The 19628-nt window shown below is 48.1% G+C and overlaps 2 protein-coding genes across 8 annotated transcripts; one reads left to right on the top strand and one right to left on the bottom strand.

Annotated features, from left to right (window-relative positions):
- Positions 1 to 2066: 2066 nt before the first annotated feature.
- On the bottom strand, positions 2067 to 7717 carry PTGES3L (prostaglandin E synthase 3 like). 7 transcript variants are annotated; one of them, XM_047757044.1, is made up of 7 exons: positions 7344 to 7717; positions 6848 to 7008; positions 6691 to 6757; positions 6492 to 6590; positions 4325 to 4414; positions 2776 to 2832; positions 2067 to 2265 (listed from the first exon to the last, which is right to left on the bottom strand). In XM_047757044.1, exons 2-7 carry the CDS (start codon positions 6913 to 6915, stop codon positions 2230 to 2232), a joined length of 417 nt encoding a protein of 138 aa, XP_047613000.1. In that variant the 5' UTR covers positions 6916 to 7008; positions 7344 to 7717; the 3' UTR covers positions 2067 to 2229. The 7 variants fall into 7 exon arrangements, with proteins under 7 accessions (XP_047613000.1, XP_047612997.1, XP_047612998.1 ...); XM_047757041.1 differs by having other exon boundaries at positions 6848 to 6961; positions 7344 to 7430; XM_047757042.1 differs by having other exon boundaries at positions 2776 to 2829; positions 6848 to 6961; positions 7344 to 7430.
- Positions 7718 to 7830: 113 nt separating this feature from the next.
- On the top strand, positions 7831 to 19042 carry RUNDC1 (RUN domain containing 1). The gene is made up of 5 exons (XM_047757039.1): positions 7831 to 8374; positions 12715 to 12873; positions 14558 to 14756; positions 16192 to 16311; positions 16905 to 19042. The coding sequence occupies exons 1-5, from the start codon at positions 7877 to 7879 to the stop codon at positions 17768 to 17770; spliced, it is 1842 nt and encodes a 613-aa protein (XP_047612995.1). The 5' UTR covers positions 7831 to 7876; the 3' UTR covers positions 17771 to 19042.
- Positions 19043 to 19628: the final 586 nt, after the last annotated feature.

Here is a 19628-nt window from a genome sequence, read left to right as displayed (position 1 = left end):
AGAGCCACGATGGGAACTGCAACTTTCTGCTCCTTTAAATCAACTAATAAAAATCTTCAAGTCTCCATGTTTCAGAATTTAAAGTTTTTCGGACTTTAGACAGTAATGCAGAGCATACCCATGTGTTACATAACGTGTTTCATTTGGCACTCTGGAGCAACCTACTTAGATTCAAACGCATTAATGTTTATGCTGGAATAAACAAAGGCTATAAATAGCTCCACATCATTTTAGGTCATGTTTTCCTGCCAGATGAGTTTTGGTGTTAATTTTTTTAAGTTGGTATTTAGAGTTTTTGGTTTTCAGAATTGTGGGTACGTTGATGTGAGGGTGATAGCAATTCCACTTCTAGAAATTTACCCTACAGATATCCTTGCCAAATATGTAAGGACATACTTTTCAATCTGCTCCTTGCAGCATTGCTTAAAAATTGAAAAAGACTGGAGTTCCTGTTGAAGCGCAGCAGAGACAAATCTGTCTAGTATCCGTGAGGATGCGGACTCAATCCCTGGCCTCAGTCAGTGGGTTAGGGATCTGGCCTTGCCATGAGCTGTGGTCTAGGCCAGCAGCTGCAGCTCCAACTAGATTCCCTAGCCTGGGAACTTCCATATGCCACAGTTGCAGCACTAAAAAACAAAAGGTTGGAAAAGACTAACAACAACCTAAATATCCCTAGATAAAGAACCTGTTAAATTATGGAAAATATATTCAATTAAATACCATGTAGCCATGAAGAAGAGTTAGTTCTATGAAGACTGATTTGGAAAGAGTACCAATACATATTAAGTGAAAAAAAGCAAGGTGCAAAATGTATAGCCCAATTCCCATTGTATACACACACATTACATCTGCCTGTGTATGTGTAAAATCTTTATATTATATGGCATATAAACAATACATGATCCTCTAGGTGTTTATGTTCCATATATAGTCTATATTTTATATATAATTATGATATATAGGTATAGAATTTATAATGGGTATAATATGTAGAGATACACATCAAGATATAGATAAACATATGTAAATTTATTGAAGAAACTGTTAACAGTGTTTACTCCTATTGAAAGAGTACAAATTCTGCTTGTTTAATTTAACAAACCTCAGTACTTTACCATGAGTTCAAGAGCAAAGTCTAGGTATTGCATATTGCTTAAGTCACGGTTTAAGTACACATTAGGCACCTAAAAAATGATTGTGGATGAATGGGACAGCTGATCAATGGAAGAGTGAATAGACATGGCATTGCATAAAATTAGTTTTAAAAGTGTAAAGATTATTTCCGGAATTCTGAATTGTTTGTTTGTTTTAGGGCCACACATGTGGCATATGGAAGTTCCCAGGCTAGGTGTCGAATCAGAGCTGCCAGCCTACGCCACAGCCACTGCAATGCAGGATCTGAGCCACATCTGCAACCTACACCACAGCTCATGGCAATACTGGATCCTTTAACCCACTGAGCAAGGCCAAGGATGGAACCTGCATCTTCATGGGTACTAGTTGGATTCATTACTGCTGAGCCACAAGGGGAACTCCAAAAGTGTAAAGACATTTCTGGAGTAGGCAGGCAGCTGATGTGGGGTTCTGGCTGGTTCTAGAGATGGCAATATTAGCCATAAAGTAAAAGGCTGGTTTCTGTTCTGAAGATCAGCACATAGATCTGGGCATGGAGAATCCTCTAGCTTGATTACAAGTCTATTCCCAACATCTTTCTTCTTCTGATCGCAAGAGTGAGGGCCAGGATCTCCAATACCCGCTTCTCCACTGGAGAGGCACTATAGAGGGGGAAGAGGCTTGTCTCCAGGAGGAAGAAGTACAAGAAGGAAAGAGACAGAGAACAGTTCCTAGATATTCAGTATAATCTATATAATCTGCTTCTTTGGCTTTTGCCTGCGCGCGCGCGCACGCACACACACTCTCTCTCTCTCTCACTCACACCTCGAATACTCAAGAAAGCCTGGATGATTACAGTTAATTGGTAAGAAGTCAGAAGTCCCACCCCTCTAGTCCTTTTCTATCCAGCCAACAGCCGCAGCAGCCACAGTCAAGTGCCTAGGAAGAAGAAATAAAGCATGAGGAGGACCTTTAATAAAGAGCTCTTCGGAAAGTTCAGAGATCCCAGAGGACCCTGGTGCCCAGGCAAAGAGCTGACAAAGACCCAGGCCCTAGCTTGTCAGAGTGACCAGAAGACAGCCACAGCTTCCTCTCCGGTTCTGCTGTGACAGAAAGTTAATTACTTCTTGCGTCAGCACTGTCAGAATCATCCTGGAGGGGGGGACAAAAAAGATAAAAGCAACTGTAGAGTCTGCAAAGACTGGACATTTGTGTTCACAAATACTGCTCATTCCCTCCAGCTCTCCAAATTTTCTTTGGTGATTTTCTGAAGCACACAACTTCTTCGGGGATGCTAATCCAGAAGGATTTAACTTTGGAAGATAAAATAAGCCACTGGTTCTCGATAAACAACACTGTACCAGTTGTCATTTAATGTCAGAATTTCAACGAATGCTACCGGTGCTTACAGCTGCAAAGATAGTCAACATGCCAGGTCTGCTCTAAATTGGAGAAGCAAAGAAGGAGAGGGAGGGGAGGAGGGTCTTGCTGGGGTCTCCTAAGGCATGGAGAGCAACAGTTGGCCTTCTGTGTCAAATTCAGACTTGCCTCACAAGCACTGAGAACCACTCCATGCTAGAGACTGGGCACAGGAGGGTTCTAATACCTTATTTTTTCAGGGCTAAAAGGAAACCGAAGGGTTAAGGAGCAGGCTTTACTTACATCCAGGTCGTCCATTGCAGGGGGAGGGCTCTTGGTGCTGACCTTCTTCAAAAGCTGCTGGGAGGAGAAAAGCTGTCAGTCACCAGAGAGAAGAGGGCTGAGGGAAGAACCACCTGCATATCCATGGACCATAGGAAAATGGTCTCAGACAAACAACTGCTCCAGCATGAAGGCCCTTAATACATCACTGGAATGAACTGGAGAAAAGTAAATTGATCCCTTTGTGGCCACACCTGCAGCACAGGGAAATTCCCAGGCCACGGATCAAATCCAAGCTGCAGCTGTGACCTATGCCACAGATGCAGCAATGCCAGATCCTTAACCCACTGCACCAGGCTGGGGATCGAACCCATGATTCAGCAGAGACCACACTGGATCCTAAACCTGCTGCACCACAATGGGAACTTCTTGATCCTCTTTTTAAAAGGAAATTTAGGAGTTCCCTGGTGGCCTAGTGGGTTAAGGATCGGGTGGTGTCATTAATGTGGCTTGGGTCACTGCTGTGACTGGGGCTTGATCCCTGCCCTGGGAGCTTCCCCATGCTGTAGGCAGGAGCAAAAAAAAAAAAAAAAAAAATATATATATATATATATATATATATATATATATATGAAAATTAAATATACACACCTCCTCACTAATCCAGGTTAGGGTCTATTAGTATTTTTGCAACTTGAATAACTAGTAGCTGAAATTCCAAAAACAAATATATAGCAGGGGCAACTTATTGGGAACTAGTGATTTTTTTGTTTGTTTTCATTTTTGTTTTTGGTCTTTTTAAGGGCTGCACCTGCGGCATATGGAAGTTCCCAGGCTAGGGGTCCAATCGGAGCTATAGCCACCGACCTACGCCACAGCCACAGCAACTCGGGATCTGAGCCGAGTCTGCAACTTCCACCACAGCTCACGGCAACGCCGTATCCTTAACCCGCTGAGCAAGGCCAGGGATCGACCCCGCAACCTCATGGTTCCTAGTCGGATTCGTGAACCACTGCGCCACGACGGGAACTCCTATGCTGCATAGTTTGAGCTTCCCAGAAAGCTGTCTGGCTTAGGAAAAATACACATGTATATGCAAAGAAAATAGAACAGAAATTACAGAAAAACAGAACAAGGTTTTGCCCAACTTTTTCAGAACACAGGCTCTACTCGGAACCGTGACTGAACCTATGTATTCAGTTTCACTTGGGGAATATTCATTTTCCTCATCACTGCTAAAGAAACATTGAGCAAGGAGTTTCCTGGTGGCTCAGCAGGGTGAGGATCTGGTGTTGTCACTGAAGCAGCTTGGATCACTGCTGTGGTGTGGGTTGGATCCCTGACCTAGGAACTTCTACAGGTTGCCGGCTCAGCAAAAAAAAAAAAAAAGAAAGAAAGAAAAGAAAAGAAAAAGAAAAAGAAACATCGCGCAAAATATGCAAAGGCCATCAGCACCAGTGAGCAGCCTGCGCGGGAGCTCCTAGTCCTCTGCCTAGCCCTGATGACAGCTCTCCAGAGCAATGCATGCACAGCACGGAGAATGAGTACAATGGGCAGAAAATGGCACTACCTCTGCATAATGTTCCACCTGAGCCAACTCCACTTCTTCATCCCCTTCCCAGTCTCTCCAGTTATCAAAGTCCACAGACAACCACGCTGGCTGCAGGAGGAAAGCACAGAGAGTCACAGGCCAGGAAGGCAGCAGCAGAAGTGCAGAAATGACTGTGGGCATGTGGGTAGAAGCACACTTGAGGGAAAGAGGCTCAATGGGAGTATCATCTCCCCAAAAGCACCCCTCTGGGTAACCTTCCTGCAAGCTGCCATGTCATCAGCAGCAAAGATTTACCAGGTTCTTTTCTTTTTCTGTTTTTTTTAGGGCCACGTCCATGGCACAGGGAAATTCCCAGGCTAGGGGTCCAATTGGAGCTGCAACTTCTAGTCTATGTCACAGCCACAGCAAACTGGGATCTGAGCCAAGTCTCTGACCTACACCACAGCTCTCAGCAACACCAGACCCTTAACCCACTAAGCAAGGCCAGGGATTGAACCCGCACCCTCATGGATACTGGTTGGGTTTGCTACCACTGAGCCATGACAGGAACTCCAGTTCCCACATTTTTATAGGGAAAGAAGTTATTCACTCATTCATTTAACAGGTATTTATTGAACACATACTATGGGCCAGATTCCGAGGTTGGCCTTGGGATTATTAAAATGTTCAGGAGTTCCCATCGTGGCGCAGTGGTTAACGAATCCGACTAGGAACCATGAGGTTGCGGGTTCCGTCCCTGCCCTTGCTCAGCGGGTTAACGATCCGGCGTTGCCGTGAGCTGTGGTGTAGGTTGCAGACGCGGCTCGGATCCTGCGTTGCTGTGGCTCTGGTGTAGGCCGGTGGCTACAGCTCCGATTGGACCCCTAGCCTGGGAACCTCCATATGCCGCAGGAGCAGCCCAAGAAATAGCAAAAAAAAAAAGACAAAAAAAATAAAATAAAATAAAATGTTCAATACATAGTCCCAGCCATCAAGAAGCAGAGAAGGGAAATGTAAATAAATGGTTATAATACAGTGTGAAAAGCATGACGGTGGGCTATGCAGGGGACATTATGGGAACCCAGGTTTCTTAGGGTAGCAGGGCCTTGAAGGATGAGCAGGGGTGAGGTGGGTGAAGGTACAGGTGATGGAGACTTTCCAGGAAGAAGGCAGAGCTTGATCGACGGTATTGAGATGAATAATTAACTTGGTGTGTGGCAAAGAGCTGCAAGAGTTTGCTGTGGCTGGAATGTGACGTTTGAGGCAGAGAGCAATGGGGTAAGAGGCTGCGGAAGGAAGGAAAAGCTAAGTCATGAGCCTGAACTTCAACTCAAACGGCAGAAGCTACAAGGTCAAACGCCTGAGAATGTCAGAGAGATAATGAAAAGGAGTAAAGTGAAGGGCATGCCCCATTTAAAGCACCAACTCTAGGCATTTGGGAATTTAGACCAGTGTAGGCTGAGTCTCCAGTTTCCGAGAGAAGCCAAGACTCTGGATTTTAATTATTTTATTTTATTTTATGTGGTCTTTTTGTCTTTTTAGGGCCTCACCCTCGGCATATGGAGGTTCCCGGGCTAGGGGTTGAATTGGAGCCATAGCCACCAGCCTATGCCACAGCCACAGTAAAGCGGGATCCGGGCCTCGTCTTTGACCTACACCACAGCTCACAGCAACACAGGATCCTTAAACCACTGAGCAAGGCCAGGGATCAAACCCACAACCTCATGGTTACTAGTCAGATTCGTTTCCCACTGCACCACAACGGAAACTCCGAAATCTCCACATTTTAAAATGTCAGCCAGCAGTCAAAATACTTTCCAACACTGTGAAGACTCCTAAAACAAACGCGAGAGCCAGATCCAGCCAGTGGACAGCCAATCTTCAACTTTTGAGGGAAAAGAAGCCACTGGAGGCTTTTAAATGGAAGAGAGTGACAGGGTCAAATGTGTGTTTTCAACAGACCATGATGGGAGCAATACAGAGGATGGATAGAGGGTGGGGCTGAAAATATGCAACAAACCTCACCCAGTATTGGATAAGGTCTGAATTAGGAAGAGATGAAATCATGGATTCTATTTAGGAGGTCAAATAGGCAGGACCTGGTGAGTAATTGAATGTCGATGGGAAAGGAGCCAAGGGAGATTCTCAGATCTAACCTGGGTACCTGGGTTAGAGGAGAAAGAGCTGCCGCTTCCCGCACACCCACCTTGATATCCTCCTTGGTGAGCCGGGGCCAGGCCACCTTCTCCTTCCATTTCCTCACAAAGCAAGTAATGGAGCGGCCAGAGCGTTTATCCTGAGAGTCCTGCCAGATAGCCTCGCTTTTAGGGTCTGAGATTTAGAATGAATCTCCGGTTTCCCAGGCAGCCTTCCCACCAGCCTGTACTGTCCCACTCCACCCTTACCTTGCAGTTCACCTTGGCATAGAACTCAATCTCATTGTAAAACTCCACTCCATCTGGGTTCTTGCAGCTGAGAAGATGTGGGAGGATGAATACGGGGGCATCAGGAGAAGGGGAAGGTTCTCGGGAAGCCAGGCCCTCTAGCGTCGGGGGCCATTACCTGAACACAATGCGGTGGTCTTCGATGAGCACGTGGACATCGGAGCTGTCCTCAACACAAAACTCCATGAACACATACTTGGGCCTGTCGTACCACAGGGTCCGGGCATGCTGCCTGAAGAGGAGTTGAGGTGGGGCTTCATAGGGGTGGGAGAGGGAAGACTGAGGGCATTTGGGAAGGGCGGAAGGAGGGGAAAATACAAGGAAGGGATGTTTTATGCTTTAGCACAAACTGGAGCTAAATCAGACAGAAGGGGGTGTAAGGGGAGTGACAGGAGGGGTCATGTGCGGTGAGGGTGGACCTGGGGAGAATCGAAAGTACGAGAGCAGAAAGGTAGGGACTTATGAAGAACATTCAGCTCACACTTTCCCTCACTACCACAAGCTTACAGAGACTTGGGCTCCGGGGTTCCCCTGGGACCTTGCAGAACCTGGAGCGCCTAGAAAACGTGGGGCAAAGAATCTCCAGGGAAACGGGCGGCTATAGAAGCACTTACCGTGCCATGGCGGCTGCCGCTGCCCGGTCGCAGCTTAGAGTCCAGGGCAGGGGCTGCTATCTTTAGATCCTGGGGACGGCCCCAGCAGCTGCCTCTCCTTATATGGTCGGGGAAAGAGTTTAGAGGAACGGGGAACGTGGCCCTACAGCCAGGGATCTGCACTCCCAAGAGACTCTGTGAGCGGACAGTCCTTGCAGCCCTTCACATGTTGGGATCTCCAGAAATGCACACGTTTGGAATAGACTACCCGCTCGCCAGGACCAGGGCAAGGACTAGAGTCTGTACACAGGAAAGGACTTGCCCCGGCTTCATTCACCTGTTTCTTCAACGCTTAGTACACTCAATGCCGGATGCACAGCAGGCGATCAATAAATTTTGGGCCAGAATTAAATCCCAAGGGAAGGCCCGCCCAGGGTGACGTCCGAGAGCTGTACGTCTGAGCCCCGCCCACACGTTCCTCCAGGCTTGCAACCTGCGCGCCGTTGCCATGGCAGCAGGGGGCGCGGCTGACGTGCAGCAGAGTTTCCTGGAAGATGGCGGCCGTCGAAGCGGCTGCAGAGCCGGTAACGGGGGTGGCGGCCGTTGGCCCAAGAGCGAAGGACGAAGAGGAGGAGGAAGAGGAGTCGCTGTCGCCATGCGAGGCGGTGCGCTGGGCGCCAGTGGGGGCGGTGGCGGAGACCGGACCCGGAGCGGCTGCGTTCTCGGAAGAGGTGGCGGCCGAGGAGCCCTGCGCGGCCACGGGCTCCGCGCCCGACTCCCCGGACCGGACGCTGCGGCGGCTGCGGGCCGAGCGGCGGCGGCTGGACTCGGCGCTGCTCGCTCTGTCCTCCCATTTTGCTCAGGTGCAGTTCCGCCTGCGGCAGGTGGTGCGTGGGGCGCCAGCGGAGCAGCAGCGACTCCTCCGCGAGCTCGAGGACTTCGCCTTCCGCGGCTGCCCTCATGTCCTGGGTTACGGGGGCAGCGAGGACCCCTCCAGTGATGATGCCGACGGGCTGCTGGGGGACCGGCCACGGTTGCGGGGCGAGGACCAGGTGAACAGCTAGGGCTGGACCCGGAGGATATGGGAATTGAGGACTGGGTGGGTGACGCGAACTGGGGTGGCAGTGGTGAGAAGCTGGCTTGTCTAGGTGGGTATGCGCGTCCCAGAAGAGGAGACCAGGCAGATGTTAGGGGCCTGCTGAAAAGCAAGAGGAATGGGAGGTCTGGGAAGTTGATGAGAGATGTCCACCAAAGGTGTGGAAAGAGGTACAAGTGTGATGACTTGAGAGGCAGAAGAGCGGTGAGCGAGGAGAGTATTCAAAGGGCAACAGAGCACCCCACTAAACAGTGCTGCTTCCACTCATCTTGGGGTCGCTTCATCAAGTACCTAAGTCCTGAGTCCGTTTGCTGATATAGTACCCCGACCCTGGGGATTGAGAAAATTGGCTAGTGAAGAGCAAGCGAATTGAAATCCATGGAAATTTAGGTCTGCTCCCTGTTCTCGCATAACTGGAATCTAGAGAATGCCTTTAATCTTCAGACCCTTGACTGGGTGAGAACTTTGGTGAACAGCAAGGTCTCTCATTAACTGAAAGAAACACAACTCCTGATTATATGAATTTCTTAGTGCTGGTATTTTAAAACTCCTTGCCCATCCTACTTAATAACTAGATTTTCTGAATGAAGCCCCTTTGGTAACTATGACAAGATGCATTCAATTAACCTACACTATGTACCGAGAGTTTGTATGACTTACCAAGAGAATGTTTCCTTACAGTCTTTGAACCTCTGGAAGGATGCAGTTGTAGATAGTTTGTTGGAGGAGACTTGCTCTCTTTTCTCCACCTTTCTGTTCTTCAGGTTACAGCCCACATGTGGCTTTCTTCCCACTTAAATTGGTTTTAACCTAGTAGACTTATCAGCAGCAAATATTGACTTATTTTAATCTGAAGTGTTTTCAGTGCAGTCCCGTGTTTACTGTTCCACCCTTCTCTCTGAATACTCAGAGCTCCTTGCACAGGTCCTCAGATTGCCAGGCTTTTTTTCTTTTCTTTTTTTTTTTTTTGGCTTTTTAGGGCTGCACCCATGGCACATGGAGGTTCCCAGGCTAGAGTTCTAATCGGAGCTGCAGCCACTGGCCACATCCACAGCAACACCAGATCCAAGCTGCGTCTGCGACCTACACCACAGCTCAGGGCAACGCCAGATCCTTAACCTACTGATCGAGGCCAGGGGTCAAACCTGCATCCTCATGGATACTAGTCAGATTTCATTTCTGCTGAGCCACAATGGGAACTCCCAGATTGCCAGACTTTTAAAGAACAAATGGGATAGAAAGAACTTTTGTGGTTGGCCCCTGTTCAGGAGTGAGAAGCACTAGAGTTTCTTTGTGGAGTTGGTCCTCTTTTGAATGGTCATTTTTACTTTTGGAAACAGAGTACAACTTAAAAAAATAATTAGTGTAGGGCTCAAACACTTAATAAGCAGCTGTAATCTTGTGTGTGTATATTGTATTGACACATGAACAGGTAGTGCCAAGTGGGGACACGTTTGAACCAAATGACTGCTTACCAATTCCAGTTTTTGTGGGTTTTTTGACCAGCATTTTCTCTTGCTTCATACTGGAAATTATTTCTGTTATTCCCTGCCTTGCACCAGAGCTCATTGTTAACTTGTTTGCCTGCCTGCCAGTGAACAGCCTACCCGGTAATTACCACAGCAAATGACCCCATTCAGCAGACACACTCAGGAAAATGGAATCAGGATCTATGGCTGGTTTCTTTCGTCTTTGGCTTTGTAATGTTGGGATGGGATACAATGAAAACAAAAACAGGAGTTTCCTGGTGACCCACTGGTTAAGGATCCTGCAGTGCTAGTGCTATGGCTCAGGTCACTGCTGTGACACAGGTTTGATCCCTGGCCTGAGAACTTGCACAATGTCTCAGGTGTGGTCCCCTCAAAAAAGAAGGCAAGAAAACAAAAGCAGAGTGTCCCTAGTTCTTTCCCTTTGGGCTGGTTAGACAACTTTATGAGATTTCATTATTTGGGATGTGTCATTCTAGACCTCACTGAATTCAGTACAAAGTGTGTACTGAGAACTTATCCTGTGCCAGATACCACTGGGCCTTGGGGGTACAATTAACGCCTTTGCTGAGTTCTCCTGTGGCACAACAGGTTAAAGATCCGGAGCTGTCACTGCAGTGGCTTGAGTTGCTGTTGTGGTGCATGTTCAGTCCCTGGCCCAGGAACTTCCACATGGCACAGGCGAGGCAAAAAAAAAAAAAAGCCTTTGCCCTTAAGGAGTTCATAGACTTGGGGAGACAGGATCCTAAACAAATCATTATGATGTGAAATGAGCTAGAGTAGAAGTGTGTACAAAGTACAGGGGAAGCAAAGGGTTCTGCCTGGGAAAATCTCTAAGAATAGTGATGCCTTCACTAAGTAGGGGAGAAGAAGCAGGCTTCTAAGAAAAAAGCGCAACACTTGGAGAGGTTTGGAGGGGCAGTATCCCCTGAGAGAGGGTTTTTCTTTTTCTTTTTTTTTTCTCATATTGAACAAAGCTAGAGTAAAGGGATTGCTTTTTAAATAGCTGAACAAAAAGTTAATGTGTTGTTTTTCATTTGTTCTCTCTCATACCTTACCTCTGGAGGCCTTGGTAAGTACCATTTCAAGGTTAAATTCAATATCCCCTAGACATCTAGTTTGAAGTGCAGCCTTACGTCTACAAGTAATTTGCTGGTTTTACTTTTTTTTTTTTTTTTGGTTTTGATACTCAAGAAAGGCAAGGAAAAACCAGTTTTTGAGAATACGTTGGTGAGACTTTACCTCTCCAAACGGTTTTGAATCATTTCAATGCAGAAACTGCTTAGTGGTTAACGGTAAGAAAAGGAGTCAGGGAACCTTACCTGACTTTTTTTTTTTTTTTTTTTCTCTTTTTAACATCGTTACCCTCCCACCCCTATTAGTTGGCTTTGGATTTTTTTTCACTGTGCCGGGCACCTGTGTTTGGTATTTGCAATATATTGGAGATTTGAACCTTAAGAAAACTGGTTATGAGTTATAAAGTCTTTTTCTGCACCCTTACCTCCAGATTCTCTTGTGAAACGTGGCTGCAGAAAGTTTTCAGGAGTTGTTCTGTGGTAATTGGCTACGGAGGACTGGCATGTTTAATTCCTGGGAGGCAGTCTTGGCGAAGATAAATTGTGTCAATCCTACTTAGACCTTTGAGGAGGGGAAAGCGGTCTTAACAAAAGGCCCTATTGTATTCATGTCCTATTTCTTTTTTTTTTTTTTTTGTCTTTTTCTGCTATTTCTTGGGCCGCTCCCTCGGCATATGGAGGTTCCCAGGCTAGGGGTCCAATTGGAGCTGTAGCCACCGGCCTACGCCAGAGCCACAGCAACGTGGGATCCGAGCCGCGTCTGCAACCTACACCACAGCTCACGGCAACGCCGGATCGTTAACCCACTGAGCAAGGGCAGGGACCGAACCTGCAACCTCATGGTTCCTAGTCGGATTCGTTAACCACTGCGCCACGACAGGAACAACAGACAAATACTTTCTTAAAGAAAACACACATTTAATAAATTGCCCTGGGAGCTCCCATTGTGGCTCAGCAGGTTAAGAACCTGGCTAGTGTCCTTGAGGATTCGGTTTTGATCCCTGGCCTCAATCAGTGGGTTAAGGATCCAGCCTTGCTGCAAGCTGTGACGTAGATCTCAGTTGCAGCTCAGATCTGGAGTTGCTGTGCCTGTGGTGTAGGCCAGCAGCTGGGAACTTCCGTCCTAGCCTGGGAACTTCCCTATCCGAAGGTGCAGCCCTAATTAGAAATAAATAAATAAATAAATACATTGCCCTGGATGAAATAATTATTCTTATTTTTGAAAATGTCTCATGACTTCTGTATTCATTTGGGTTATTTGGAAACCTTTTATACTTTACTGGTTATTATTGGCTTAAGAGGATTCTTTTTATTTTATTGAAGTGTAGGTGATTTACAGTGGTTTGTGTTAATTTTTAATGTACAGCAGAGTGATTCAGTTATACACATGTGGCTTAAGAGGATTTTTTTTTTTTTTTTTGGTCTTTTTAGGACTGCACCCAAGGCATATGGAGGTTCCCAGACTAGGGGTCGAATCAGAGCTGCAACTCTTGGCCTACACCAGAGCCACAGCAACACGGGATCCAAGCCATGTCTGTGACCTACACCACAGCTCACAGCAACACCATATTCTCAACTCACCGTGCAAGGCCAGAGGTCGAATCTGTGGCCTTGTGGAGGCTAGTCAGATTTGTTTCTGCTGATCCACGATGGGAACTCCCTTAAGAGGATTCTTAATGTGTCCTGACTTGTTCTTTTCCTGTGAAATGGACCTAAATATTTTCCTATTTTAGAGTGAGCAGGAGAAACGGGAACGTCTGGCAACCCAAAGGGAGAAGCAGAAGGAACTGATCCTGCAGCTCAAAACCCAACTAGACGACCTGGAAACGTTTGCCTATCAAGAGGGCAGTTATGACTCCCTGCCACAGTCCGTGGTCTTGGAAAGACAGCGGGTGAGCAGACTCCAGAGTTGGCCTCCGCCATGGCCTCAGGTTACCTTGTCCCTTCCAGCATTCACAGGACAGCCTTGCCCAGCTTGCTCACCCTCGGCCTTACTGCTGGCCCTAATCAAAGGGAAAGTTTGCTGCTACCTGGGGCCAGTCTTTATTCACACAGGCCAAAGCTTTATAATATGATGATTGAGGAGTTTGGGCTGTGGCGCAATGGGTTAATGATCCAGCTAGTCTCTTTGGAGGCATAGGTTCGATCTCTGGCCCAGCACAGTGGGTTAAGAACCCAGCATTGCTGCAGCCCTGGCTCATATTCAATCCTAGGAACTTCCATATGCCAAGGGTGTGGTTGAAAAAGAAAATGATGTCTTTTTTTTTTTTTTTGGTGGGGCAATTACTACATTAATAACATACAATCATTTCTTTCCTTTGTTCATTAAAATTGTTTTACTTGGGAGTTCCCGTCGTGGCGCAGTGGTTAACGAATCCGACTAGGAACCATAGGGTTGCGGGTTCGGTCCCTGCCCTTGCTCAGTGGGTTAAGGATCCGGCGTTGCCGTGAGCTGCGGTGTAGGTCGCAGACACGGCTCGGATCCCGCGTTGCTGTGGCTCTGGTGTAGGCCGGTGGCTACAGCTCCGATTGGACCCCTAGCCTGGGAATCTTCATATGCCGCAGGAGCGGCCCAAGAAATAGCAAAAAGACAAAAAAAAAAATGTTTTACTTGGGCACTTCATACAGTGTAAACTGGTTTTTCCTCCAGCACCATTTGACAAGTATTCCAAGAATCCAGACTTTAATGCTGTATTTATTAAAGCAGAACCTGGGCAGACAGGTAGATCTGCTGGTCAGAATACAGCTATCGCTCCACATGTTTGTCTCTCCCTGTGATGTGGCTGTTAACCCAGCAGGGCTAGATTTATATTATCTGGTTTTCAAATTGTCCCTCGTGGTGTCGCTAGCATAGTTTAGCTGTAACCTACCTGGATGTTTTGTAGAGCTTTCCTTTAATTGCCTAGAGTAGGGCAGGAAGGGATGAGAAGGACTGGAAACTAAGGGAAATCAGCATTTATTCTCTTGGAGGCCTTGAGGAGAGCTAACTGTGGCCTTTTATTTAGAGATCATCAGCCACTTTGGGTTTTTTTTTGGTTTTTTTCGGGGGGCTGCACCTGTGGCATATGGAGGTTCCCAGGCTAGGGGTCAGATTGGAGCTGCAGCTGCTGGTCTACACAACAGCCACAGCAACACAGGATCCCAGCCACGTCTGTGACCTATACCACAGCTCACGGCAACGCTGGACCCTTAACCCACTGAACAAGGCCAGGGATCAAACCCACATCCTCATGGATATTAGTCAGGTTCGTTACCACTGAGCCACAACGAGAACTCCTCATCAGCCACTTTGGATCATCCACACTGTTGTTCTCCTGAGTGAAAGTTGCCTGGCCTAGTAGAAAATTTGCATTGACAAGAGCCATCCATCAGAGAGGAACCAGGGGTCCTTGTTACTATAAGAGAAGTAAAGGTTCTGTGCCCTCACCTTGATCAGCAGTTGCAACATTTTCCTCAAGTGTATCGTTGATTTCCATTTAAGGTAGCAGGCGGCGTTCTGGTAAAGATTCCCCTTCTTCCTAATCCTCTCTCCTTGAAAATTCCAAAGGGTGTGCTCATGGCCTGTGGTCTTGACAGGTGATCATAGATGAGTTAATAAAGAAACTGGACATGAATCTGAATGAGGACCTCAGTTCACTGTCCACTGAGGAGCTTCGGCAGCGTGTGGATGCAGCTGTGGCTCAAATCGTCAACCCAGCCCGAGTGAAAGAACAGTTGGTTGAACAGCTGAAAACTCAGATCCGAGACCTGGAAATGTTCATCAGCTTCATCCAAGGTCAGAGGAGGGGATGGGAAAAGAAAGGTGACCAGGTGTCATCATCATCCTATGTATTCTGACTACTAACACCTAAGGGTGCCGGTCCTTAACGTTCAGTTTAAGAGCTTCGATCACTCAGTAAGGGAGCCAGCATGGTGGAGTGGAAAGAACATGGATCTTAGAACCAGGGGGTTGAAATCTCAGCCCTGGAGTTCAGGATCCAGCGGATTAAGGATCCAGCGTTGTCGCTCCAGTGGCTCAGTTTCAGTCCCTGGCCTGGGAACGTCCACGTGCTGTGGGCATGGCCATAAATAAGTAAATAAATAAATACAAATTTTTAAAAATCTCAGCCCTGCCATTTACCAGCTTTGTGTCCTTGGGCAAGTTCCTAACCTCTTTAGTCTCACTCTTCTCCTCCATAAAATGATGATTCATGCTTTCTTCACTCAGTAAATTCTTTTTTTTTTGACAGGGGGTGGGGGTACACCCTGGCATATGGAAGTTCCCAGGCTAGGGGTCAAATCAGAGCTACAGCTGCCAGCCTACGCCACAGCCACACCCATATCTGAACCACAAGCCACATCTGTGACCTACGCTGCAGCTTGTGGCAATATAGGTCTTTTCTTTCTTTCTCTCTTTTCTTTTTTTCTTTTTTTTTTTTTTTTGCTTTTTAGAGCCACACCCACAGCATATCGAGGTTCCCATGCTAGGGGTCCAGTCAGAGCTACAGCTGCAGGTCTACACCACAGCTACAGCAACGCAGGATCTGAGCCACGTCTGCTACCTACACCACAGCTCATGGCAATGCCAGATCCTTTACCCAGTGAGCAAGGCCAGGGATCGACCCGAATCCTCATGGATGCTAGTCAGATTCGTTAACCACTGAGCCATGATGGGAACTCCTGGATCTTTCCTTCTTTCTTTTTTTTTTTTTTTTTTGTCTTTTTAGGGCTGCACCTGCTGCATCTGGAGGTTCCCAGGCTAGGGATCAAATCAGAGCTACAGCTACCAGCCTATACCACAGCCAGAGCAATGCCAGATCCAAGCCATGTCTTTGACCTATACCACGGTTCACAGCAATGCCGGATCCTTAACCCACTTAGCAGTGCCAGGGATCGAACCCACAACCTCATGGTTCTTAGATTCGTTTCTCCTGCACCACAACAGGAACTCCTCCAGCATAGATCTTTAACCCACTGAGTGAGGTCAGGGATCAAACCTGAGTCCTCATGGATACTAATTGAGTTTGTTACCACCAAGCTACAGCAGGAACTCCCAGTAAATATTTATTGAGTGAGATACTATATGCCAGTCACTGTTCCACACAATTAAATAAGATACTATTGTGAAAGTCTTGGCACGTGGTAGGCTCTAGTAAATAGTATTTCTCCTTTAAAAATCTGCCATAAAGAAGCGAAATAAGTGTCTCCTCTTTTGTAACTTCTGATTACAGATGAAGTAGGAAGCCCATTACAGACAGAGAGCGGACACTGTGAGTGCAAGGCCAGTGGGAAGACAGGAAATGGTTCCACCAGAACTGGCAGCAGCAGACTCCCTCCAGGAAACAGCAAAAGTAAGTACAGCTTCCAGAATGAACAAACCTAGAGACAGGAAGTAGATTAGTGGTTGCCTAGGACTCGGGAGTTGGGGAGAAGTGGGGATTGGGGAATGCCAACGGTTCATGGTCTCCCTTGGAAATAATGGCTGCACAACTCTGTGAATATACTAAAAACCGCTGAATTACACACTTACTGAGTAAACTGAATGTGACGTGAATTGTTTCTCAAAATAGTTGTTATTAACCAAAAATGTACATCCAGGAGTTCCTGCAGTGGTTTAAGGATAACCTCTGCAGCTGCTTAGGTCACTGCAGAGGAAAGGGCTTGATCCTTGGCCCAGCACAGTGGGTTGAGGATCTGACATTGCCACAGCTGTGGTATAGGTTGCAGCTGTGGCTCAGATTCAGTCCCTGGCCTGGGAACTTCCACATGCCACAGGCACAGCAAAAAAAAACCTTAGGTCCAGCAACACCCTCAGTGGCTCTCGGCTTCATGTGGGAGCCATACTGTAGCTCAGAAGCAAGACTGGATCTCAGCTTGTGACTCCTTGGCTGTCCCTCTGACCACCGTGGCCTCTCACTGATGAGTCATTATGTTTTCTGTGCAGCGAAGGCAGAAGATGTGAAGCGAGTTCGGGAGACAGGGCTGCAGCTGATGCGGCGAGCACTGGCGGTGCTCCAGATCTTTGCTGTTAGCCAGTTTGGTTGTGCCACGGGCCAGATCCCACAGACCCTGTGGCCGAGGGGCCAGGCCGACAGGGACTACTCTCCCTTACTGAAGAGGCTGGAGGCATCCGTAGACAGGGTGAAGCAGCTAGCCCTGAAGCACCAGCCGCACGACCACGTCATCAGTTCCGCCAGCCTCCAGGACCTCTCTCTGGGAGGCAAGGATGAGCTGACCATGGCTGTGCGCAAGGAGCTGACTGTGGCTGTGAGGGACCTGCTGGCCCATGGACTGTACGCCTCGTCCCCAGGGATGAGCCTCGTCATGGCCCCCATTGCCTGTCTGCTGCCGGCCTTCTCCTCAGCCCCCGAGGCCATGCACCCCTGGGAGCTCTTTGTAAAGTACTACCACGCCAAGAATGGCCGTGCTTACGTGGAGTCCCCAGCCCGGAAGCTCTCGCAGTCCTTCGCCCTGCCTGTCATGGGAGGCACCGTGGTGACGCCCAAGCAGAGCCTGCTGACAGCCATCCACATGGTGCTGACGGAGCATGACCCTTTTAAGCGCAGTGCAGACTCCGAGTTGAAGGCCTTGGTGTGCATGGCCCTGAATGAGCAGCGTCTCGTGTCCTGGGTGAACCTCATCTGCAAGTCAGGGTCGCTCATCGAGCCCCACTACCAGCCCTGGAGCTACATGGCACACACCGGCTTTGAGAGTGCCCTCAACCTGCTCAGCCGCCTCAGCAGCCTCAAGTTCAGCCTCCCTGTAGACCTGGCTGTGCGCCAGCTCAAGAACATCAAAGATGCCTTTTGATGAGAATGCCCTGGCCCCAGACCAGCACCGTGCTCAAGAGGGGTCGATGGTTACTCTTACTCTTCTAGGACAAGAGCAAGGACTAGGAGGAGGGGCTAAAGACACTGTCCCTGGCCGAGTGAAGTCTGTTTTCCCCATCACCTTAGCATCTCTGAACGATATGCCGAGACCCTCTTGTTAAATGTTCAGCCCTGGCATGTAACCACAGTGTCCACATGGGCACATAGATTTGCGCCTGTGGCAAAGAAGTCAGTCACAGCATACTCTCGTCATGCCACGTCTGATTTTTAGAAAACCCGGTTGCTCTAAGCATGCTCTTTGTGGTGGTGAGTGATAGCACAAGGGAGTTGCCGGTCCTAGAAAACAGTCACCCTAAGGCCCCCCTGAGTCAGGCCGGAAGCCTTCACTTGAAGCAGGTTTGAGGCAGCCCTGGGTCAGAATTGGAATTCCTTTTGGGAACACCGATGCCCCTTTCTTCCTGACCCAAGGTCAGGGGAGGTTGTGTATGTCCCATAGTTGCGTCTAACACTGAGGCACAACCGTGGTCAGCTCTTCCTTGCCTCCCAGAGAGAGGCCCTGGAGGCTGGCGGAGCTGACTTCGTGGCCATGTGGCTGGTGCCTCGGGGCTAGAGCAGGAGTGGGAATCCTGTGAACAGCGTTTCTGAGGGTGTTAGCCACAAGGCGACTTTCACATGAGCCGCTTGTCACGTAGAGGTAAGAGCTGAAACCTGTCCTGACAAAGTGGCCCCTTTCCTCACGGCCCAGACGATGGTCTTTGGGTGTTGGAGCTGGTCCTTAATGAGGACAATCACCTCTGATACCATGTCCTCTGGCAAGTAACCTTTCCCCTGCGCTCCTCCCAGTGAGACATAGACACAGACGTCTCAGAAGGAAATGGGTTCCAGGTCTGCACCACTTGTCCAGGAGGCTGGCTGGTGGAGGCGGTCTGGAGGTACCACAGCGAGGGCAGGAACCACAGCGCATCACTGGCGACAGATGGGGGCTCAGCATTTCCCTGCAAGACTGCCCCTCAATTGGTCCGACTTGGTCTACTTTAGCCCTTCTTAGTTCATTTTGCTCTTCAGCTTGCATACTGCCCTGGGACTGACTGAAGATAAGCAGAGTGTATCACCTTCTGGAAAAACTAAATGAGTTCCCAGCACTACCGATTCAGCGTCACTTCATGTATTAAATTGCCAGCTGCACTTTGTGTCTGCACTATTATGTAGTGCATTTTAACTTAATTTTTTCAGTAAAATATTATTTAAGATATATTCTTGATAATTCATTAGAATTAGTCCTCCTTCGTGTGAAACAGGATGTGTAAAATGTGAAAAATGATTTCTGTGGTTGCTAATAAAATCATAATATTTTGTGTAGCTTCTCTGCAAAGACTCTAGAGACTGCTGGTTTTGGTTTGTAAGTCTCTCTGGGCATTAACTGCCCATCTGATCCAGATCAGTACTTTGCTGAGCAATGCCTGGCTCCTGGCCTCTCTGCCTCTTCTCTGCGCCCTGCCCTGGGTCAACTCAGCTTTGGTGGTGTTTCCCCCCACCCCCACTTGAACAAAACACTGAAAAGTGTCCTTGGCATTACCATCCTGTCTTGCCCAGGCCTGCAGTCCTATCCCCACAGCAGATCTCACCACACACGCCACTTTTGGAATTGGCATTTTTCAATTCACTTGTCTGGATACCATATGGGGGAGTGAAAAGTGCTATAGCCATATGGTATAACCCTGGATCACCCCAGTATCATTTCTTCCTTTTCTTTCTTCCTCCCTCCCTCTTCCTTCCTTTCTCTTTTTTTTGTCTCTTGGGGGCCGCACCCTCAAAATGGAAGTTCCCAGGCTAGGGGT

This window comes from Phacochoerus africanus, chromosome 14 (genome assembly GCF_016906955.1).
Source record: "Phacochoerus africanus isolate WHEZ1 chromosome 14, ROS_Pafr_v1, whole genome shotgun sequence".
Taxonomy (NCBI): Eukaryota; Metazoa; Chordata; class Mammalia; order Artiodactyla; family Suidae; genus Phacochoerus; species Phacochoerus africanus.
The sequence above is the reverse complement of the archived record's forward strand: the minus strand, read 5'-3'. Positions and strand labels throughout refer to the sequence as shown.